We start from the raw sequence: 19,068 nt of genomic DNA, 5'->3' as shown, positions 1-19,068 counted from the left end.
GGGGGTCCGACCGTCCGGCCTTGCGGGGCTGGGCAAGGACCCTGGGGGATGAATGCACAGTGGGGGGGATCGGGAGCCGGACGGTCCGCACCCCCCGTCCGAGACACCTGCCGCCCCCCGGGGCGGCCTCCGGCGAGGCGGTCCCGCAACGCGTCGCGCCCCCTTACCCCGCCCGGCGGGGGCGACGCCACGCTCCCCCAGCCCCGGCGCTGATCCCGGCCGAGTCCCCGGCGCAGCCCGGCAGCGGGCGGAGCCGCCGGCCCGGGGCGGAGCGAGCAAGAGGCGCCCACCCCGGCGCGCCGCCAAGCTCCGCTCCGCCCGTGGAGCCGGCCCGGGCCGTGCGCTCAGCCCGGGGGGCACCTGGGGGCAGGGCGCTGAGCGCTCAGCCCGGTACAGCCCCGGGGGCACAATCCGGCGGGGCCGGGCGCTTCCATCCGCCCCCTGGAGCTGCGCTGGCTGGGGAGGCAAATGACCCAACTCCCCGGCCGCATTTGAACGGGCCCCTGGTCTCTCTGCACCGCTGGGGGCCTGAGAGCCGCAACGCCCCTGGCCCTGCCCCAGATGGCGGCTGGGTCCTACCTGCCAGGCGGGACTTGGGTTAACTGTGGGGACGGGGGTCGGGACTGGTGCCCATGGCAGCAGGGTCCGAGATGGCTCAACCCACTTCCCTGAACACTTGGCCTCTGGCCTTCGCCCAGCCTGGGCAGCGCCAGCCCCCAAGGGCCTCGTTCCTTCAGGCTGGAAGAGCCAAAGTTCCTGCTCCCTACGCTCTCCCCCCCACCGCGGACCCACACGGGGACCCCTCTGCCATGCAGCAGCCAGAGACAGCAGGGGACCCGGAGCTCCCCCCAACGCGCTAGAACAGGACGGGCCTGAGGCTCTCTGTGGCCCCTCTGCTGCGTGGTGCAGGCCACTCCTGCTGGGGTGCATGGAACGGGGGAGCCCAGGTGTAGCTAGCGCAGCTGGGCGGGGAGCCGGCTGGGTGCCATAATGATCTAATCAGGCCCTTGTGGAAGCCAGGCATCTGCTCCACCAACAGCTCATATATTATTGTAATCTATACATAACCGCTAATGTAATGGGCCTCTGATCTCCAGCAACAGCAGTCCCTCCTGTGGGCTGAGGCCTGATGAACACATGCTTCTCCCAGCCCTCCCTGTGAAGGGCTGGCTGGTTCCCCACACCGAGCCAGGGGCTCCCAGGCCCCAGCGCAAGTGAGAGAGACAGGAAGGGTCCTCGCTGTCTAAAGCTGCCGAGCTGAGCTGCCCCATCCCCAGCTGAGTCAGGAACTCGGCAGCACCCTGCTACCTGGCAGACCACTGACGCTGTGGGGATAGGGGAGTTAGCAACAGGCAGGTCCTGCTCTCAGATGGCTGAGCCATCCCCAGGGCCATCTAACGGGCACCAAGGTCCCCCTCCTCCCCCCACACATACATGCTGGCTGACCAGCAGGGAATCCAGTTTTCCATGATAAAAAAACCCCAAAATTCTCCCATTAAAAAACCTCATAAAAATCTGTGTTTTTCTGCAATTAAAATGAAACACGGAACTTTGCTTTCCCTACCACAATATGGGGAGGGACCAGTGGAACCCCATGAACCACATTTGTCTGATCTAAGGGGACAGGGTCCAGATCGGATAATCAAAACTTTGGATGATCTGGAGAACTTCAGCCCTGGGCCACGGGGCTCCTGCTGTCAGCCTTGCGTGGCAGGGCTCGGGCTTCACCTGACAGCCACAGCCCAAACCGAGCTGCCCATGGCCCAAACCCTGCCACCCAGGGCTGTCGGCCCAAGTCCTGTTGCCCAGAGTCGGGCTGTGAGCCCCAGTTCAGTGAATACAGGGAGCCAGCTGATGGAGACTCGTTAAACAGCGTTCAGAGGTTTCTCTTTTTTCACAAACTGTAAAAAGCCTAATTCAGCATTTTCCCATGGCACTCAGCTGTCAAGGCTCCCTGCTGGTCAGCCACAGCCCAGCAGCGCTCATGACACTCGTGCATTAGTGAAGGGCTGTTGTGCAGGCCCAGTGAAGTGCTTATAGATGGAGAGTCCTTCTCTGCACCAGGGCCGTAGCCACGGGTGGGCCTGGGTGGGCCGTGGCCCACTCACTTAGCATCCAGGCCCACCCAAAACAGGACAAAACCCCCCCGAATCCACAGACTGTGGGGGAGGGAGTCGTCCCAGGTGGGGGGGGTGCCTCGTCAGGGTGGGTCTGGGCAGGGCTAGTGCTGGGGCCGTAGACCAGAGCAGCAGCGCACGGTGCTGGCAAGAGAGGGATGCGGCCAGCTGGGCGGATGAACACTGAGCCAGGGTCAGGAGGGGTGGCTGGAGCTCAAACCCCGGTGGGTGCGCCCCACAGCCTGTGCGCCCGGGGCAGCCTCATCTTCTGGTGCCTGCTAAGTGGTAAGGACCTGCTAGAGGGGGTGTGGGGAGGCAAGCCCCCCATCCCTCCTGCTCCCCTTCATTGTCTACCCACCTGAAAGTCAAGGCTCACCCAGGTTTCCTGTCCTAGCTACACCACTGCTCCGCACAGCCCCTAGCCTGGAGCAGAGCAGCCAACTCCCAGCCCTTCTACAGACTGTGCACGAGTCTTCTCCACCCTTCACCACCAAGGCCCCAGAGCCCCCCTCTGCGACGGAGGCAGCTTGCTCCCCCAAGACAGCTGAGGGGCTGGACAAGGTAACTTCAGGCAGAGCTGGGAGAGAGCCCAGCACTCTAAAACAGCTGCACCCACTTTGCCACGCTGCCTTTCAGGGACAGCTGCCACATTATGTGCTTGTCTACCCCACGTGACGACAGATGGATTTCCGTCCCTTTCAACTGGCCAGATCGCATGGGGAGGTTTAGGAATCTGCCGCTGGGAGTTGTCCTTTAAGTTGAGTGGCAGTGGCTTGAGCTTTAAGTGCCAGAGAGCCCAGGCTCGTGCCTTGCAGAGGACCCAGTCCCATTGTTACACTCGGCTATGGAGCCTTTAACCAGTAGGCTGCACCCTGCTGCCAAAGCCGGGCAGCCTCGGCCCCAGCCTGGTCACAAATACCTGTGTGAAGCTGGGGTGCTGTGTGGTTTGTTGCCTTCTCTAGGATGATCCTCCTCTCTGATCCCAGCACCCAGCTGTCTGCAGCGATTCTCCTCCAGAAGGTGGCAGCCCGCGGGGCTGGGCCAGGGAAGGGTGCCCATTCAGGGGAGACAGATGTAAGAACGGTGCCTGTGCTTTGGGGAGGGTTGTGTTCAGAGGTGAGGTCACTGTTTGTTTTACTGGTGTATTCTGAATGTTTTGGTTAATGGGCGCCAACTCGTTCAGAAGAGGGAGGGGCCCCTCCTGAACTGTTTGCTGGGAGGAGACGGGGATCAGAGAGCCCGGCCTGGGCCAGCTCCCCAGAGAGCAGAACCAAGTTTAATAAATGTGTCTTCCCTGAGAGCCAGCTCTGTGCATGGGGGAGGTCAGCGCTGTGGGGGACCAGCTGCCTTGGGGCGTTGCTAGTAAGCCACAGAGCCCCAGGCCTGCTGGTCACTGCCTGGATCAGCCCAGCGCAGCAGGGATTATCGAGGGCCATTTGGCAGCAAGGTGGGCTTGGGGAGGGTCTCAGCTCCAGCTCCTACATCATAAACGCCCCCCAATGCTTTGAACTAACGGACCAACTCAGCCGGGAGCTGCTGGGGCCATCAGGGAGGCAGAACTGCCCCAGACCTGGTCCCCTGCAGGAGACGTTCCCCATTTATGCCCATATGCAAGTTAGGTGCAAATATACAAACGTTCTTCTTACATAAAATGTTGCCCAGGGAGCTGCCCTAAGCTTGGCAGCCAGGGACAGCAGGACGCTCCTGTCCCCAGCTGCAGGAGTCCCAGTGGCCCCTCCCCGTGCTGCAGTCCTGTGGCAGGGCCTCCTGTGCCTAGTGGAGCAGCAGCTGCTGCATGGTTATGGTGTCAGCAGTGGGCTTGGGTGCGCTCCGCTCTCTGCACTAACCCTATGGGCAGACGACCAGCAGCCTCCGATCCCTGGGCCTTGGCCACCTGACACAGCCACCTCACATCCCCGCTCTGAAGCTGGGCCATGTCACAGATCCACAGCTCGGTGTTTGCCTGGGGCCCGGGCTCCCTTCTGCCTTCCCACTTACCTGGGGTTCCAAATGGATGCCAGAGCCACCATTTGTGTCTGTTGAACATTGCCTGTGCCACACTCACCCCAGAGGTGGCTGCATTTCAGTGGCGGCTGGATGTAAGCTATGGAAAGGCCAGCAGAGTCCAAAGGGAAAGGGACAGACCTGAACTGGTCGCTTTGGGAACTGCCTTTAAAACTTTTAAAACCAAACCCAAATGACCCCAGAACACAGACAAACACTCCAAGACCCACCCCAAGCAGCCCCCCAAAAAGGAGAGACAGACCCAGTAAGGTGCCCTAGCTGCTGCTGATCCGTATGGTGTGGAAGAAAGATGCCCAGAGACAAGGGTGATGGGCAACAGCAGGCCCAAGCCCTCAGGCTGAGTAAGTTCTGCAGCCAGTTTGGAGAGCATGGCAGGGCCTTCTGCTTCGTGGGGACCCTAGGAACAGATCCAGCACAATGTCCCCAGCCCTGCCAGTGCCCCTCACTCCTGAACCGCAGCCCCCACCTCAACTATTCCAGTCCTGGCTGGAGCCCTCAAGGGAACTGGGCTTTGTGAAATACTCAGCAGTGGATGTTCTGCCCCAGTGCCAAGCAGGGCTCTGCACACATTGAGCCAGACACTGCCCCAGGTGCACTAAGCTGGGAGCCAGATGGCCTCAGTTCTGGTCTCACCTCTACTGACTCCTAGGGATTCTTCTGCACAGTTCTCAATATTCACCAGCACCTTCTCCCCCAAATATTAGACCCCCATTTTACAGAGATGCTCATAGTGAGGTTACACAAGGTGAGTTTAAGCCAACTGGTGACCGAATCTGAGTCTCTTATTACAGCAGACACAAGTCTTATCCACTCAGCCCCATAACCTTTCAGATTAACTGTGCCGAACATACCTGCTTCAGTTATCCCACCTCTAATCAGTAAAGCACTCTCCTCTTCCAGAGCAAGGGATAGAACCCAGGAGTCCTGGCTCCCAGCCCCCCCTGCTCTAACCTACTAGACTCGACTGCTCTCCCAGAGCCACAGATTGAACCCAGGAGTCCTGGCTCCCAGACACCCCCACCCCGTTTTAACCCACACTCCCTGCCCAGAGCCAGGAAAAGGACCTAGGAGTGCTAATGCCAAGCCCCCCTGCTCTAACCCACTAGTCCCCACTCCCTGCCCACAGATAGAACCAAGTTGTCCTACTCTCCAGTGCTCTCCAGCTGTCTAACAAACAGGTGTTGGATATTTTTTGCCCATCTTCAAACAGGGTATTTGAAGGGGAAGCGAGATTGCCAAAATCCCTTCACCCTGAGTTGCCCATCACCACAGCATCTGGGCCCTCATGTCTCTAAGGAGCTAATTTCCAGATGGCGGGCATGATAGAAAGTGCCAGCGCCCCCCGAAAGGAGAATGCTTGTTTGGGGTCCCATGGCTGACACTGAGCCCTCCTGGGACCACCTTGCCCCACAGACCTGGACCAGGCTGGGGGGCAAGGGCACCTTGGGGCTGGCAGAGAGAGAGCTGTGAGGTCAACCCCAGCCCCAAGCTACTCTAGGACAGAGGGGTGAGGCCAGCCAGGTATGGTGGGCACACAGCCCTAGCCCCGCTGCTCCGAAGGGCACTCATCTCCCCAGCACCGACACAGACAGTTAGACAGACAGACACTGGCTGCCTCCTGTGGCTATAAAATGCCAGGGTGGCTAGTGGGCCCTGGCCATGGCTTCCCAGGCCCTTCAGGGTTCTAGGCCAGCGTTATCCCAGGGAGGGGACCTTTCCCTGCTGTCGGCTGCCCCCTCCCCGTGGGGCGGAGCCTGGGGACAACAGCGCTGTGGGGAGCCTGGCTCCAGTTAATGGGTGTCATGAGCGGAGCGTGACCCAGCGATTTTCCATCAGCCCAGCACTGGGTATGTGCCACTGCAAAGCTCTGGGGGCCTGGGTGAGGGGCCCTACCCCAAGCCCAGCCCAGGGCATGTGGTGCCAGCAGCACTTTCCCCACAGCTGGAGTCTGGGGGCCTGGATGAGTCTCTGCTAAGGGGGTGCAGCTGGGCCCCCAGCTGAGGCCAGGTCTATGGGCCAAGCCTGGCTGGGCTGTGAGGACAGGGCTCCCCGCAGAGCAGGCCGGTGAGATGAATGCTCATAACCATCCCAGTCATGGGAAAGGCTGAACAAGGGCGACCGCGACGCGGATTGAACTCCAGGGCGTGTGAAGATCCCGCCTGGGACCCGGAGTCGCGTGGCCTGGAAACCAGCCCCGCAGCACTGGCGTGTCGGAAATTAGGCCTAAGTGGTGGACAAATGAATGGGAGCACCAGTGAGTCCCCCCGCCACTCCCTAGTGTTAGGCTCCTTAAAGGAAGAGTCTTTGGAGGCCAGGGGTGGGGCCAGAGGAGCAGCTGGATGGACGTGACCGCACCAAGAGCTGGCTGAAAGGAGGGGAAGGGGCGAGCAGTGCCATCCTGGCTGCCAAGGGACCCACCAGCACCCTGCCGACCCTGACAGACGCCCCCAGCAGCCCTGCTCTCGTGTGCGCTAAACACAGGCGGGCGGACAGTGGGCGGGCGGCACTTCAGGCTCCTGAGCCCTCCCAGCCAGTGAGTATGAGCTCGCGTGGCTGGCCTGAGTCTCTGTCCACCCTGCTCGTTCACGGGCCAGCGCAAGTGGGTCTTCCTGGGCCGTGGGCTCGTGGACACACCCAGAGAGGGACCCACTGCCTGTCTGCCCGGGCCAGGGGCTCCTGGACATGCCCAGAGAGGGACCCCCTGCCTGTCTGCCCGGGCCGGGGGCTCGTGGACACACCCAGAGAGGGACCCACTGCCTGTCTGCCCGGGCCAGGGGCTCGTGGACACACCCAGAGAGGGACCCACTGCCTGTCTGCCCGGGCCAGGGGCTCGTGGACACACCCAGAGAGGGACCCACTGCCTGTCTGCCCGGGCCAGGGGCTCGTGGACACGCCCAGAGAGGGACCCCCTGCCTGTCTGCCCGGGCCAGGGGCTCCTGGACACGCCCAGAGAGGGACCCACTGCCTGTCTGCCCGGGCCAGGGGCTCGTGGACACACCCAGAGAGGGACCCACTGCCTGTCCGCCCGGGCCAGGGGCTCGTGGACACGCCCAGAGAGGGACCCCCTGCCTGTCTGCCCGGGCCAGGGGCTCCTGGACACACCCAGAGAGGGACCCCCTGCCTGTCTGCCTGGGCCGGGGGCTCCTGGACATGCCCAGAGAGGGATCCACTGCCTGTCTGCCCGGGCCAGGGGCTCGTGGACACGCCCAGAGAGGGATCCACTGCCTGTCTGCCCGGCCCAGGGGCTCATGGACACGCTCAGAAGGGGACCCATTGCCTGTCTGTTGAGGCCGGGGGCTCGTGAACACACCCAGAGGGGGAGCCCCTGCCTGTCTGCTCAGGCCTGGGGCTCGTGGACACGCCCAGAGAGGGACCCCCTGCCTGTCTGCCCGGGGCCGGGGGCTCATGGACACGCCCAGAGGGGGACCCACTGCCATCAACACCTCCAGCTAAATCCCAAACACCACATGGGACATGAGACTTTGTGTCTCCCCCCCACCCACCCCCCCCGCACACCCCACTGCCATGTGTCTTTTTCCCTTCCCCATTATACTGCTCCTCTTTTCTCACCTCCCTGTTTACTGTCTGGCTCATCAGAGTCTGGCTTTGCTGCCAAGACGCTATATTTTGCAACACGGCTGCAAGCCTGAGCCCAGGGGAAGAGAAGAGCAATGTCCCAAGTTTGACGGGTCTCGGCCTGGCTCATCAGCCCGTGGGCCAGGGCGTAACACTGCAAAGGAGAGAGACGCTGCTGGTCTCCTTCCCCTCTGTGGGCGTTTGTTTTGTTTTGTCTGCAGGGAAACGGGATGGACTTTCACAACAGCATCAGCAGCTCCAGCCCAGCTCAGCCAGCGGCTCCATCCATCCCCCCAGCTTCCCCTCCAAGGCCAGTTACTCCCATGGCTGGTCCACCCAGGAGCCTGCCAGTCAGACATGGGTTTTCTTGTCACCCGCCTCGCTGAAGGGCCGGGGCCGGGCATCAAGGGGCACTGGTCTGAGAAAAGCCTTTAATACCTTACAGCTCAAAGGCTTTCACTGGCTTTTCTTCTTCCCCTGGGCTTTCATACAGACTTCCCGGGCTGTTCTGGGGGCGTTTGCCATGGCACTGCCCAGCTGAGAGCTCTGATAACCAAACCCCAAACTGTGTCTGATGTTGGACACAGACTGGGGCATGGTGACCCCTTGCACTCATTGAACCCATATATTCCATTTAAAGTAATACAACAGCACCCCCTGGGGGGCAGGGGATGTCAAGGTATGGGCACCCCGATGCAGGGGATGTACAGGGTATGGCACCCCTGGGGCAGAGGACATGTGGGGCATGAACACTCTGATGGGGGAGGGGTTGTGTGGGGTATGGGCACCACCTGGGGGGGGATGCATGGGACATGGGCACCTAAAGCCCTTGGTAAATCCATCCCTGTCTGTCCGTGAGGCCTGGGCAGGGTTTGGCGGGGATCTATGCTCTAACACTCCCCCCAGCTGTAACTCTCAGAGCCCCCAGCCCTGTCCCGGGTCAGGATCCTTGCAGAGGCACCCTGTCCCTCCCCGCTCCCCTGAGGTGCATCCCCATCTCCCCTGCTGTCAGGGGTTCCCCCAGCCCTTGCCTACCCGGACAGGGGGAGGGGAAAGTGGAGAAGTGAGGCAGAGTCCTACCCGAGCCTGCAGGGCAGGGCATGGTGGCAGCCAGGGCCTTACCGTGCTGAATCCCGAGAACAGGCCCACGGCTGGCTGCGCCTCCATGGGGAAGGGCAGGAAGTGCTTGATGTCCAGTGGTGGCTGGATCATGGCGGGGGGCGCGCGCAGCATGGTGGGGAGCGGGGCTGCCCGGCTCAGGCTCCCTAGACAAGAGACAAGGAGAGAGCGTTAGGAGCAGCATGGGGGGGCCCGGCGGGAGCCACGTCTGCAGTGTGTGTGTGTGTGGGGGATTCCCATCATCCGCAGGGATCCAACGTTCAGCTCCCAAACCACAGGCCTTTGGAGCAGCAGCTGCAACCTGCAGCTGGACACCAGGGGGTGCCAGGCTCCCACACATGCTAAACAGCCTGGGGCACAAGCTCACCCTGGGGCGATGGCCTGGCCCATAGGTGCTGGAACTGGGGGGAGGGGGGTGGCCACACACCAGGCTCAAAGTGGTTTCCATCCTAGCCAGGGTTTATGGTTTGGTTCAATGGTTCGCAGCCCCCCTGGCCTGACCCGCTTGCGGAGGGAGCCCCCAGGACGGGGCAAGGGACTCTGGTCTGGTTGACCCAGGCAGGATCCAGGCCTGAGCCCCGAGGGCCAGCCTCCAGCCTCCTGGGCCAGTCTGTGCCAGGCCTGGGAGCGGCTCCCTGATTGCAGCACCCAGGTGCATTGGCCACAGGGCTGGGGCCAGCCCTCTGGGTGCAGGCGCGTGCTCCTCACTCCCCCACCAGCGGGCAGAGCCTGGCCCAGCCCTGAAGGGACTCAGAGACCAAGAGGGAGTTAACCCCGAACATGCTGGGCTTTCACAGCAAGCCAAACAGGCTGCGAGTCGGGACTGAGGGGCACCGGCAGAGCTGGGTGTGGGGGACCCCAGGGCTGGGATAACAGGGGACTATGGGAAGGGGCTGAGCAGCACTCGGGGGACAGTGCACACACGTGTGTAAGCGTGCATATTTTTCCACTTGCAGGTGAACATGAGTGGGGGATCCATGTTAGCATGCGTGGCGGGGGACACGTGCCCATCTGAGCGCAGCACAGTCTGGGAGGGCCAGGGCAAGTGGCACTCGTCGGGGTGTGGCCGGTTGAGAGGCGCCCTTCTGGACAGGGCCGGGTGAGAGAACTGTCTGGGTCCGTCCGGGTCTCTTCATCTCCAGAAAGACCCCGTGGAGCCGAGCTCTTTAATCCCCTCCCCTACTCTACACAGACACCGCAAGGCTCTAGGCTCCGATCCCCACTTCCTGTCTTGGTGGCATGGTGGCCCCTGGTGGTGGGACAGGGCAGTGCAGCCCTACTCATGCCTGCTGATAAGGGTAGGGGCTGCTCTGGCTGAGGCTGTGCTGGGAGTCTGGTAGGGCAGAGAGCGAGGGACCTGCACCTCAGGTCACGGGCCAGTGGAATGATCTCCCAGAATGTACTGCAGCAGGCCAGCCACGCTGTACACATGCTCCCACATGCATGGCCATGCACCCCTGACACACGACGGGCCCGCCTTGCACACGTGACGCTTGACGGCCCCCCCTCACAACTGTGTGCTCTGGCACACACTGTGACGTTGCATTCTATATGATTTTATGAAAGTATGCTGTGAGTGTGAATATGATATACACTGTTCTCAGTGGTAGCTGATGACAGAACAAGGAGTAATGGTCTCAAGTTGCAGTGGGGGAGGTTTAGGTTGGATATTAGGAAAAACCTTTTCACTAGGAGGGTGGTGAAACACTGGAATGCGTTACCTAGGGAGGTGGTGGAATCTCCTTCCTTAGAAGTTTTTAAGGTCAGGCTTGACAAAGCCCTGGCTGGGATGATTTAGTTGGGGATTGGTCCTGCTTTGAGAAGCGGGTTGGACTAGATGAGCTCCTGAGGTCCCTTCCAACCCTGATATTCTATGATTCTATGAAAAAAGAAAAGGAGTACTTGTGGCACCTTAGAGACTAACCAATTTATCTGAGCATAAGCTTTCGTGAGCTACAGCTCACGAAAGCTTATGCTCAAATAAATTGGTTGGTCTCTAAGGTGCCACAAGTACTCCTTTTCTTTTTGCAAATACAGACTAACATGGCTGTTACTCTGAAACCTATGATTCTATGATGTAACTAAAATATGCTTCATGCAAAAGGTCTCTTGTAAGGTATCATTACAAAGCTTACAATCCACTGAGTGTGGGCATCCTATTTGTATAAATGTATCACTCTTGTATCTGAAATTAGAAATATGAAATATAACTCTGAGGGCCTATTGTAATTATGCAAAGAGTGAGCCATTAATGGTGGTTTGGAATCTTGATGGCTCCCATCAGCCAGGACAATTGACTGTGGATGCCTCTGTTTGCAGGACGGCCTTCCTGTGAGTCAGGCTGGGAGGAATGATGGCTTGGGATCATGTCACCTGAACTGGAATCCATCTTTAACCTGGTGTTTTTTCATTGAGAAGGAGGGGTGGGAACCCAAAGGGACAAAGGATTCCTGCCTTGTGCCAAAGATGTATAAGGGGGTGGAACAGAACAAAGGGGGCTGCAATCATGAGAAATCCCCTAGCTACCACCTGAGCTGGAACAAGGGCTGTACCAGGGGAAAGAATTGTGCCCAGACTAGGGAGGCGTCCAGTCTGTGAAAGAAACTTATTGGAACATCTCTAATGGTGACGTTTTTATCTGTATTCAGTTTGATTAGACATAGATTTGCGGGTTTTATTTTATTTTGCTTGGTAATTTACTTTGTTCTGTCTGTTACTACTTAGAACCACTTAAATCCTACTTTCTGTATTTAATAAAATCACTTTTTACTTATTAATTAACCCAGGGTGTGTATTAATACTTGGGGGGAAGGGTAAACAGCTGTGCGTATCTCTTGATCAGTCTTATAGAGGGCAAACAATTTCTGAGTTTACCCTGTATAACCTTTATACAGGGTAAAACGGATTTATTTGGGGTTTGGACCCCATTGGGAGTTGGGCATCTGAGTGTCAAAGACAGGAACGCTTCTGTAAGCTGCTTTCAGTTAAGCCTACAGCTGTTAGGGGACGTGGCTCAGACCTGGGTCTGGGTTTGCAGCAGGCTAGCGGGGCTGGCTCTGATCAGGCAGGGCACTACCAGGGCAGGAAAGCAGGGGCAGAAGTAGTCTTGGTACATCAGTTGGCAACTCCCAGGGTGTTTCTGTGATCCAGCCCGTCACACGCACCACACCCCAGCAGCAGCCCCATGCAGCAGAGGGGCCCGGTGGAGGGGAGGTAGCTGCCCTACAGCTCTGCAGGTGCTCTGCACTTTGGCTCAGTCGCACCTGTGCACCTTGGGAGGGCAGCTGGGCCTGCCCCTGAGCGCAGCCCCAGAGGGTATCTCTGAGCTTGTCTTACCAGTTACCTGGCAGAGAACGGGGGCACCAAGGCAGAGAGGCTGCAGGGCCTCCTGGCATTGCCAACCCCTATGGGCAGGTCCTGGCTGGCAGGCCAAACGGTCCTGCAGCGATTACTGCTGGGAGCCCAGGCCCTGGGGGGCAGAGGAGTGGCTGGCAGTGCCCCTGGAAGACAGCTAGCTGAATGTGTCTGGGGAGGTGGGATGGGGGTGGGCAGCCCCCTTGGTCCAGGCTGGGTTGAGCGGGCTGTGCTGCTCAGGCAGCCGCCGGGCAGGGGAAATGCCCGCCCCAGTGCAGCGAGATTAGAGCTGCAAAGCCCTTTGCAACTCTCCCCCCGTTCCCACCCCGGAGTCCCAGGCTCAGGGTGGTGTCTCTGTCTCTGTCTCTGCATCCCCTCCCCTCCTACACCCTAGCATCACCAGAGAGCCCCCCATCCCCTGGCAAGGCCTGGGATCTGCCAGCAAGAGTCAAACCATCACGGTCAGGTTTGCTTCCCTTCCCTGGACAGTTGCAGCCGGTGCTGGGCTCCCAGCACCATGGGGGGCTCCGGGACCTTGTTTCCTCTGGTCAGAACCGCCCGGATGAGCAGCGCAGGTGCGGCCCCACTGCAACCGCAAGCGTCACATGGCCCTGAGCAGCACGAGGCTGATCTGAGGGGCAGGGCCAGGCTGCCCTATGACATGGGGCTGGAGGGACGGGTCCCACTGTGCCGGGGGAAGCACCCCCACAGGGCTAGCCCAGCACCCCTAGGGGAGCCCCCAGGAGTCCTGCACGAGGGTCTGCCCACCCTCCCCCCCCGACAGACTCAGGCCAGCTGCTGGGCCCTGCCCCACATCATAGCTCCCATGGCTCCCTACAAGGGGTAGGGGGAAGGAGCATTATTACGCCCATTGTTCTACTGGGACACTCAGGTGGGGGCAGCATCTCACACAGCAGAGAACTGTGTCCTGGAGTCCTGCCCCCAGCCCGGCACCTTACCCATGTGAGCACCAGCCCCATCAGAGCAGATGGGAAATCCCCTGGCCCACCTGTTGTCAGTAGAGGGCCATGGGGGCAACACGGCCTGGCTAACAGTCCCGGCCAATCCTGAGCGGCAGGGAGGGGTTGGGGACACAAGCGGGGAACCCAGCACAGCCGAGGAAAAGGGGGCAGAGGATGGGCTGGAGCTGGAGCTCATGGGGTGCAGAGCATGGTGCCTCGAGCCCCATGTCCCCCTGCCCCCCAAATCAAACCCAGGGGCTCATTTAGCCCACTAGCCCCCTCCTCCCCCACCCAACCATACCCCACCAGCCCCATGGGCCCAATAGCCCAGTATTTCCCTTCCACCACTAATGCCACAGATCAGATCCTTCTCCCTGAGTACCCACTGCTCTCCTGCCTGCCATGCCCATGCCATGCCCATGCCAGCAATGGGCCCATCTAACCTGGAGTCCTCCCCTCCCCTGCGCCCTGCCCCTCTCCACTCGAGCACGGCCCCATCGAATCCATGCTGGCTCCGGTACAGGGTGCAACCCCCCCTGCCCCGCCCTAGTTCAGTCACGGAGCCAGACAATGACCTGGTTTCTGATCCCCCATCTCGGGGGCACTGGAGTCAGCAGAGACCCAAGGGACTGAGCACGAGAGCCTAGGGGTGGAGGTTAGGAGAAAAGTCCCCGAGACAATAGGGGTCGGGAGAAAGTCCCCAACGTTGGGGGGGAGGGGCGGGAGGGAGAAAGGCCCCAAGGCTGATCTGAATTCCCACCCCAGCACTCTCGCCCCCGTCCCTGCAAACCCCTCCCTGTTCCCCGGGGTTCAGCCGCGAGACTGATGGGTTGTGAAACGTGACGGGGCTGAGAGTGACCTGGCCCGGACTGAACATGCTGCAGACCCAGGCACCGAGGTCCCTGCAGCAAACCCTGCTGGGGTCTGTGAGTGGGCGCCTGTGCCGGGCGCTGCACGTCCACACCACCGCTAGCCGGCCTGGGGGAACAGACACTCCTGGCACCCTCTGCAGGTAAAGTGGAGGCGGCGTGCGCCCATGCGCCTACCTGCTGGCCAGCTAATCTGCATATGCTGCTCTCTGGCTCCCCTATAGGTAAATGGGGACACTGAATGGCTCCCCGGATTTGCATCCAGGTCATCGTGTCATAAAGCGCCCCGAACTACCTGAGTGCCCCGCTGACCCTATGCTGCTGGGTAGGGGGGGCGGGTACGAGAACATCCTGCAGGTTAACCCAAAGGGAAGTGGCCACCCTATGCTGGGAGGCCGCGGGGGGAGGCAGAGTGCCAAGCCTAAGGCAGTTTCCTGATGTGGCGGGGTGCTGCAGAGTGGGCAGCTGCGAGCTCCCTCGGGGGGTGGGGGGCATGTAGCATCCCACAGCCAGGCGCTGAGAGCAGCAGCCCCTCCAGGAACAGGGGCTCCAGCCCCCGGCTCTGTGGTAGCACCACAGAGTGCGACGGGATGGCCAGGTCTGGGATTGGAGAGAAGCGGGTGTGCAGGGAGGAGGCCACGCAGCGGAGCTGGGTGATGGCAGTTAATGGCAAAGCCCTCATAATCCCGCACATTGCTGGGCTGGGCTGGGGGTGAAATCGGGGCTGGGAAGCTGCTGGAGCCTCCAGCCAGCTGGCGTGGCTGCTGCTTTAGCTCTGAGCCGGCTGAACCTGACCAGGGGCCTAAGTGTTAAGTTTTGAGAACTCTGGATCTGAAAATCGGGGTGGGAGGGGGGAGGGGAATTGAGCCACCTGTTATTGGAGGGGCTGCTGCTGCTATTAGCACCTGGCTGCAGTGTGCCCCCTTCCCCGCCGACAATCCCACCCACTGAGCTCAGGGTCTGGATAGACAAGATGAACAAAGGAACATCTTTCTCCCTAATTCCCCCCCATGGCAGCCAGGGAGCTCTGTGCCCCCCTCCCCATGCGGCTCTTCGGCTGCGTCTCCAGTGGGGGGAGGTCGGCCAAGCCCAGTGGACCGGGGGTGGGTTTTCACTGGGAGTTTGGCCGAGGTAACCTTTCAGTGCAAACCAAGCCCTAGAGAGATTCAGTGACTTCCTGGGCCCAGTCCCCCGAGCCCAGCACAAGCCCAACCTGCCTCTCTCATCCGCACTGTTTTCAGCCTGCGAAATCTCACTGGCTGGTTACCCCACAACAAGCTTGTAAAATCTCCTCCTTCAGTGGCTTGGCCAAGCAAAGATAACAACCTACTGCCACTGCTGCTGCTGCCAGCTAGCAGAGCCACTCCTGCAGCTCCAACAACAGAGCCCTTGCTTCTAGCCCAGCACCCAGATTCAAGCGCAGCCAATGACAGCAGGTTACACTCACCCTGGGCATCACAGCCACCCCAACGGCCAGCCACATGCCTCCCCTGAGCACTCGCTTCTCAGCCCCAACAGCAAACGCCAGAGCCCATATAACCTCCCAGCCCCTGGGCTGGGCACAGCAGGGTTGGATCCGCTTTTGCAGGCCCGAGAGATGCTGCTTCCCTCCAGCTCCTACTCACAGCTCAGCTCCTGCTGCCCACAAAGGGGAACTGACTCCCCCCGGCCCCCGCCTCCGCACAGCACCTCCCAATGAGCACAGCGGTGGGGGCTGAGCTGTGCTCATGGGTGGCCCCCTCGATGTGCAGCCAGGGCATACACAGAGCAGGGGGCTCCCTCCCTCATCAATGGGCGCTAATTAGTCCCTGTCCTTAAGGTAACAACCTTTCTCCACCCCAAAGCACATTCCACTCAGGGATCTGCACTATTCTGCAGCCCCCTCTGGGGTGGAGCATGACAGCCACTGATCCATCCGCAGCAACACCCTGCAGGGACAGAGCCAGGGGTGCAATAGCCAGAGATGGAATCTGCACCAGCTGCTTCCCTTTGAAGGCACCTCATGAGAGCGGGCAGGGGCCAGGACTCGGAGCCCCGAGCCTGAGGGGGTTGCCCATCCCCCATAGATGCAGCTCCTGCGGCAGTAGTGTGGGAGCGTGCGGTGGCCGTCACGGTGCAGAGTTCCTTAGCCCAGGCGAGGTGCTGGCACACGGTGCAGACGCAACACCAAAGGCCTGGGTGACATTCGGAGCTTCGTTTGCTGGGGGCAGGGGGAGCAGCTCCCTCCCACCCCACACAGAGCCACCCCACCCTGTGCTGTCGGGATCCATGCACAGTGCAAGTCACCCTTGGCCTCAATGGCTGAGCATGAGAGGCAGAGACATGGGGGACGTTCTTCTACCCTGAACCAGGGGCCCGCCCTGGCAGGGCACTTCGAACGTGGCTGGGCACAGGAACAGCTGCTCTCGGGAGGACCTGGTGCTCTGGCATCACCACAACTGGGGAACACGGCCCTTGGGTATCTCTTAGGAGAACTGATCCCTGCTGATCCCCGACCCCACTCTGTACAGCACAGCGCCCCCTGCTGACACCCGCCCTGCACCCTGCAGCACCATGCCCTCTACGGAGCCCCCGCCCCACTCCCCGCAGCACAGTGCCCCCTGCTCACCCCTGCCCTGCTCCCTGCAGCACAGCACCCCCTGCTGAGCCCCTCACGCCCTGCAGCACAGCGCCCCCTGCTGAGCCCCTCACTCCCTGCAGCACAGAGCCCCCTGCTGAGCCCCTCACTCCCCGCAGCACAGTGCCCCCTGCTCACCCCTGCCCTGCAGCACAGCGCCCCCTGCTGAGCCCCTCACTCCCTGCAGCACAGAGCCCCCTGCTGAGCCCCTCACTCCCCGCAGCACAGTGCCCCCTGCTCACCCCTGCCCTGCAGCACAGCGCCCCCTGCTGAGCCCCTCACTCCCTGCAGCACAGAGCCCCCTGCTGAGCCCCTCACTCCCCGCAGCACAGTGCCCCCTGCTCACCCCTGCCCTGCTCCCTGCAGCACAGCACCCCCTGCTGAGCCCCTCACTCCCCGCAGCACAGTGCCCCCTGCTCACCCCTGCCCTGCTCCCTGCAGCACAGCACCCCCTGCTGAGCCCCTCACTCCCTGCAGCACAGCGCCCCCTGCTGAGCCCCCTCACTCCCTGCAGCACAGCGCCCCCTGCTGAGCCCCCTACTGGCTGTGCCCCTTACAGTCTGCTGGGTCAATCCAGTGTTTGTTGGGCTCTGGCCGGGGGAGCTGCCAAAGGGGCAGCACAGCCCCCTCCTCGATCAGGTTGGGTGCCAGCAGCTGCCATGGCTCAGAGCAGCTCTGCGGCTGCTGGGGGTGGCACGTTGGCGAGATGCCTGGGGGACTGAGGGCCTGGGACACAGCTGGGGAGGGGAGCAGATACTGATCCAGGGCCCCCTCTGAGACACAGCTCTCAGCCCCCCCAGCCCCCCCAAGCGCCCCCTGCCCAGCTCAGAGCCCTGCACCAGCACAGGGCCCAAAGGCAGCTGTGGCTCTGCCCCACAGTGCCACTCGGGGAGGCAGGAGGGGGCTGGCACATGAGCCCTGTCCAGACCCCCAGGCAAAGCCCCCTCCACCAAGGGTTCCCCTCTGGGGGTGGGACAGCTAATGAGACCAGCTCCCCTAAAGAGGCGGCTCGATGCGTTAATAAAAAATGACACCACAATTCCCACGGGGGCGGGGGTGGGGGGTGGCAGCTCTGACAGGGTCTCGGAGGTGAGGGAGCAAGGCTGGGGCTTGGGACGGGTCTCCAGGCTGTTAGCACCCCAGAAGGTGAGGGTGGGTGTGATGGGCAGGGCTGTCCCCAAGTCCCAAGGATGGGCAGAGAGTGAAGGGGTGGGTGGGACTCCTGGGTTCTATCCCCGGCTCTGGGAGGGGAGTGGGGTCTAGTGGCTAGAGCAGGGGTGCTGAGAGTCAGGACTCCTGGGTTTCGTCCCCAGCTGTAAAATGTGCTAGGCACATCCCTGCCCCTCCCTGTGCCTCAATTTCCCCTCTGTTGCAATGGCCCAGCTGGAAGATGCTGGGAAGGGCCCCATTGTTGCTGTTCACTGCTTCTTCTCCCACCGCTGGCACCAAGTACCCCTTGCAAAAGGGGCTGAAACCATCTCCCGCCTCCCCGGGCAGAGACCCCGTCACGCCGACACATGCATCCGCTGCACCAGCACCAGTTCCCCACACACTGGGTACCACCCAAGCCTGTGAACCTGACAGTGCCAGATACCTGAGTGCAGAGGGCACAATCTGTGACCCCCAGTCTGCATCGGAGACAAGTCTGCAGAACCCGACCTGCAGCCCCCTGCCATCCCAGCCCTGCCCCCCAGCTCTGCCATTGCCCCTCAATCCCAACCTGCAGCCCCCTGCCATCCCAACTCTGTCCCCCCAGCTCTGCCAATGCCTCTCAGGCTAAGCCACAAGTGCCCCAGCATCTCCAGGCCCATGTCTAAGCTGGGTCATCCCCACCCCTGGGGGTCACTCCCCTTGGATCAGTGACGAGGCTCCAGGCTGGCGCTGCCCCCGCCCTGGGTATCGAGGAGCCATTCATCAGTTCTCCTAGCAAGACTCAGTTGCAGGGACTCGGCCCTACCCGGATGCCGGGGTCCCTGGCACTGGTCATCAGGGAGCTGTCACTGAGGCACGTCTATGCCCCAATGCCCTGTAACCCCTGCAACCAGGTGACCCCCAGCTGGGCCAAGACCCTGGGACCGGCTGCCCCACACCCCCCAGCCAGGAGACGCGCTTCCCCAGGGCCCTGGCCCCCTGCATGGGCCCTACCACTAGAGGGTGACAGGGGTCCCTTCTCCCATGCTCAGTGCCAGCGTGTTACCCTAGGGCGCACTGTGGAGACCAGGCTCCCCTCCCTCCACAGCCCAGACACTGTAAACAGCCCCCCAGCCACCAGGGAGGGGTCAAAGAGCAGCATGGGGGTAGGAGAGATCTGATCACCCCTCCCCCACAGCACCTCCCCTCCCTCCTGCCCAGAGCTCGACTGCTCAAGCTAGAGCCCTGCCCCCGGCCAGCGCCCTGGGGTGACCTCCGCCTCCCAGCCCCCGCCCTGC

At 61.4% G+C, this 19,068-nt stretch overlaps 1 protein-coding gene across 1 annotated transcript in view; it reads right to left on the bottom strand.

Moving 5' to 3' along the window:
- The window catches only part of ZNF385A (zinc finger protein 385A), a 54,396-nt gene extending 39,692 nt beyond the window's left edge, over positions 1–14,704 (bottom strand). Inside the window, 2 exon segments of the mRNA XM_077838918.1 lie at positions 8,841–8,983; positions 14,530–14,704. Coding sequence (XP_077695044.1) covers positions 8,841–8,983; positions 14,530–14,704 — 318 coding nt within the window.
- Between the last annotated feature and the right edge of the window lie 4,364 nt (positions 14,705–19,068).

The sequence above is a fragment of the Eretmochelys imbricata genome, chromosome 20 (assembly GCF_965152235.1).
Source record: "Eretmochelys imbricata isolate rEreImb1 chromosome 20, rEreImb1.hap1, whole genome shotgun sequence".
NCBI lineage: Eukaryota > Metazoa > Chordata > Testudines > Cheloniidae > Eretmochelys > Eretmochelys imbricata.
The sequence above is the reverse complement of the archived record's forward strand: the minus strand, read 5'-3'. Positions and strand labels throughout refer to the sequence as shown.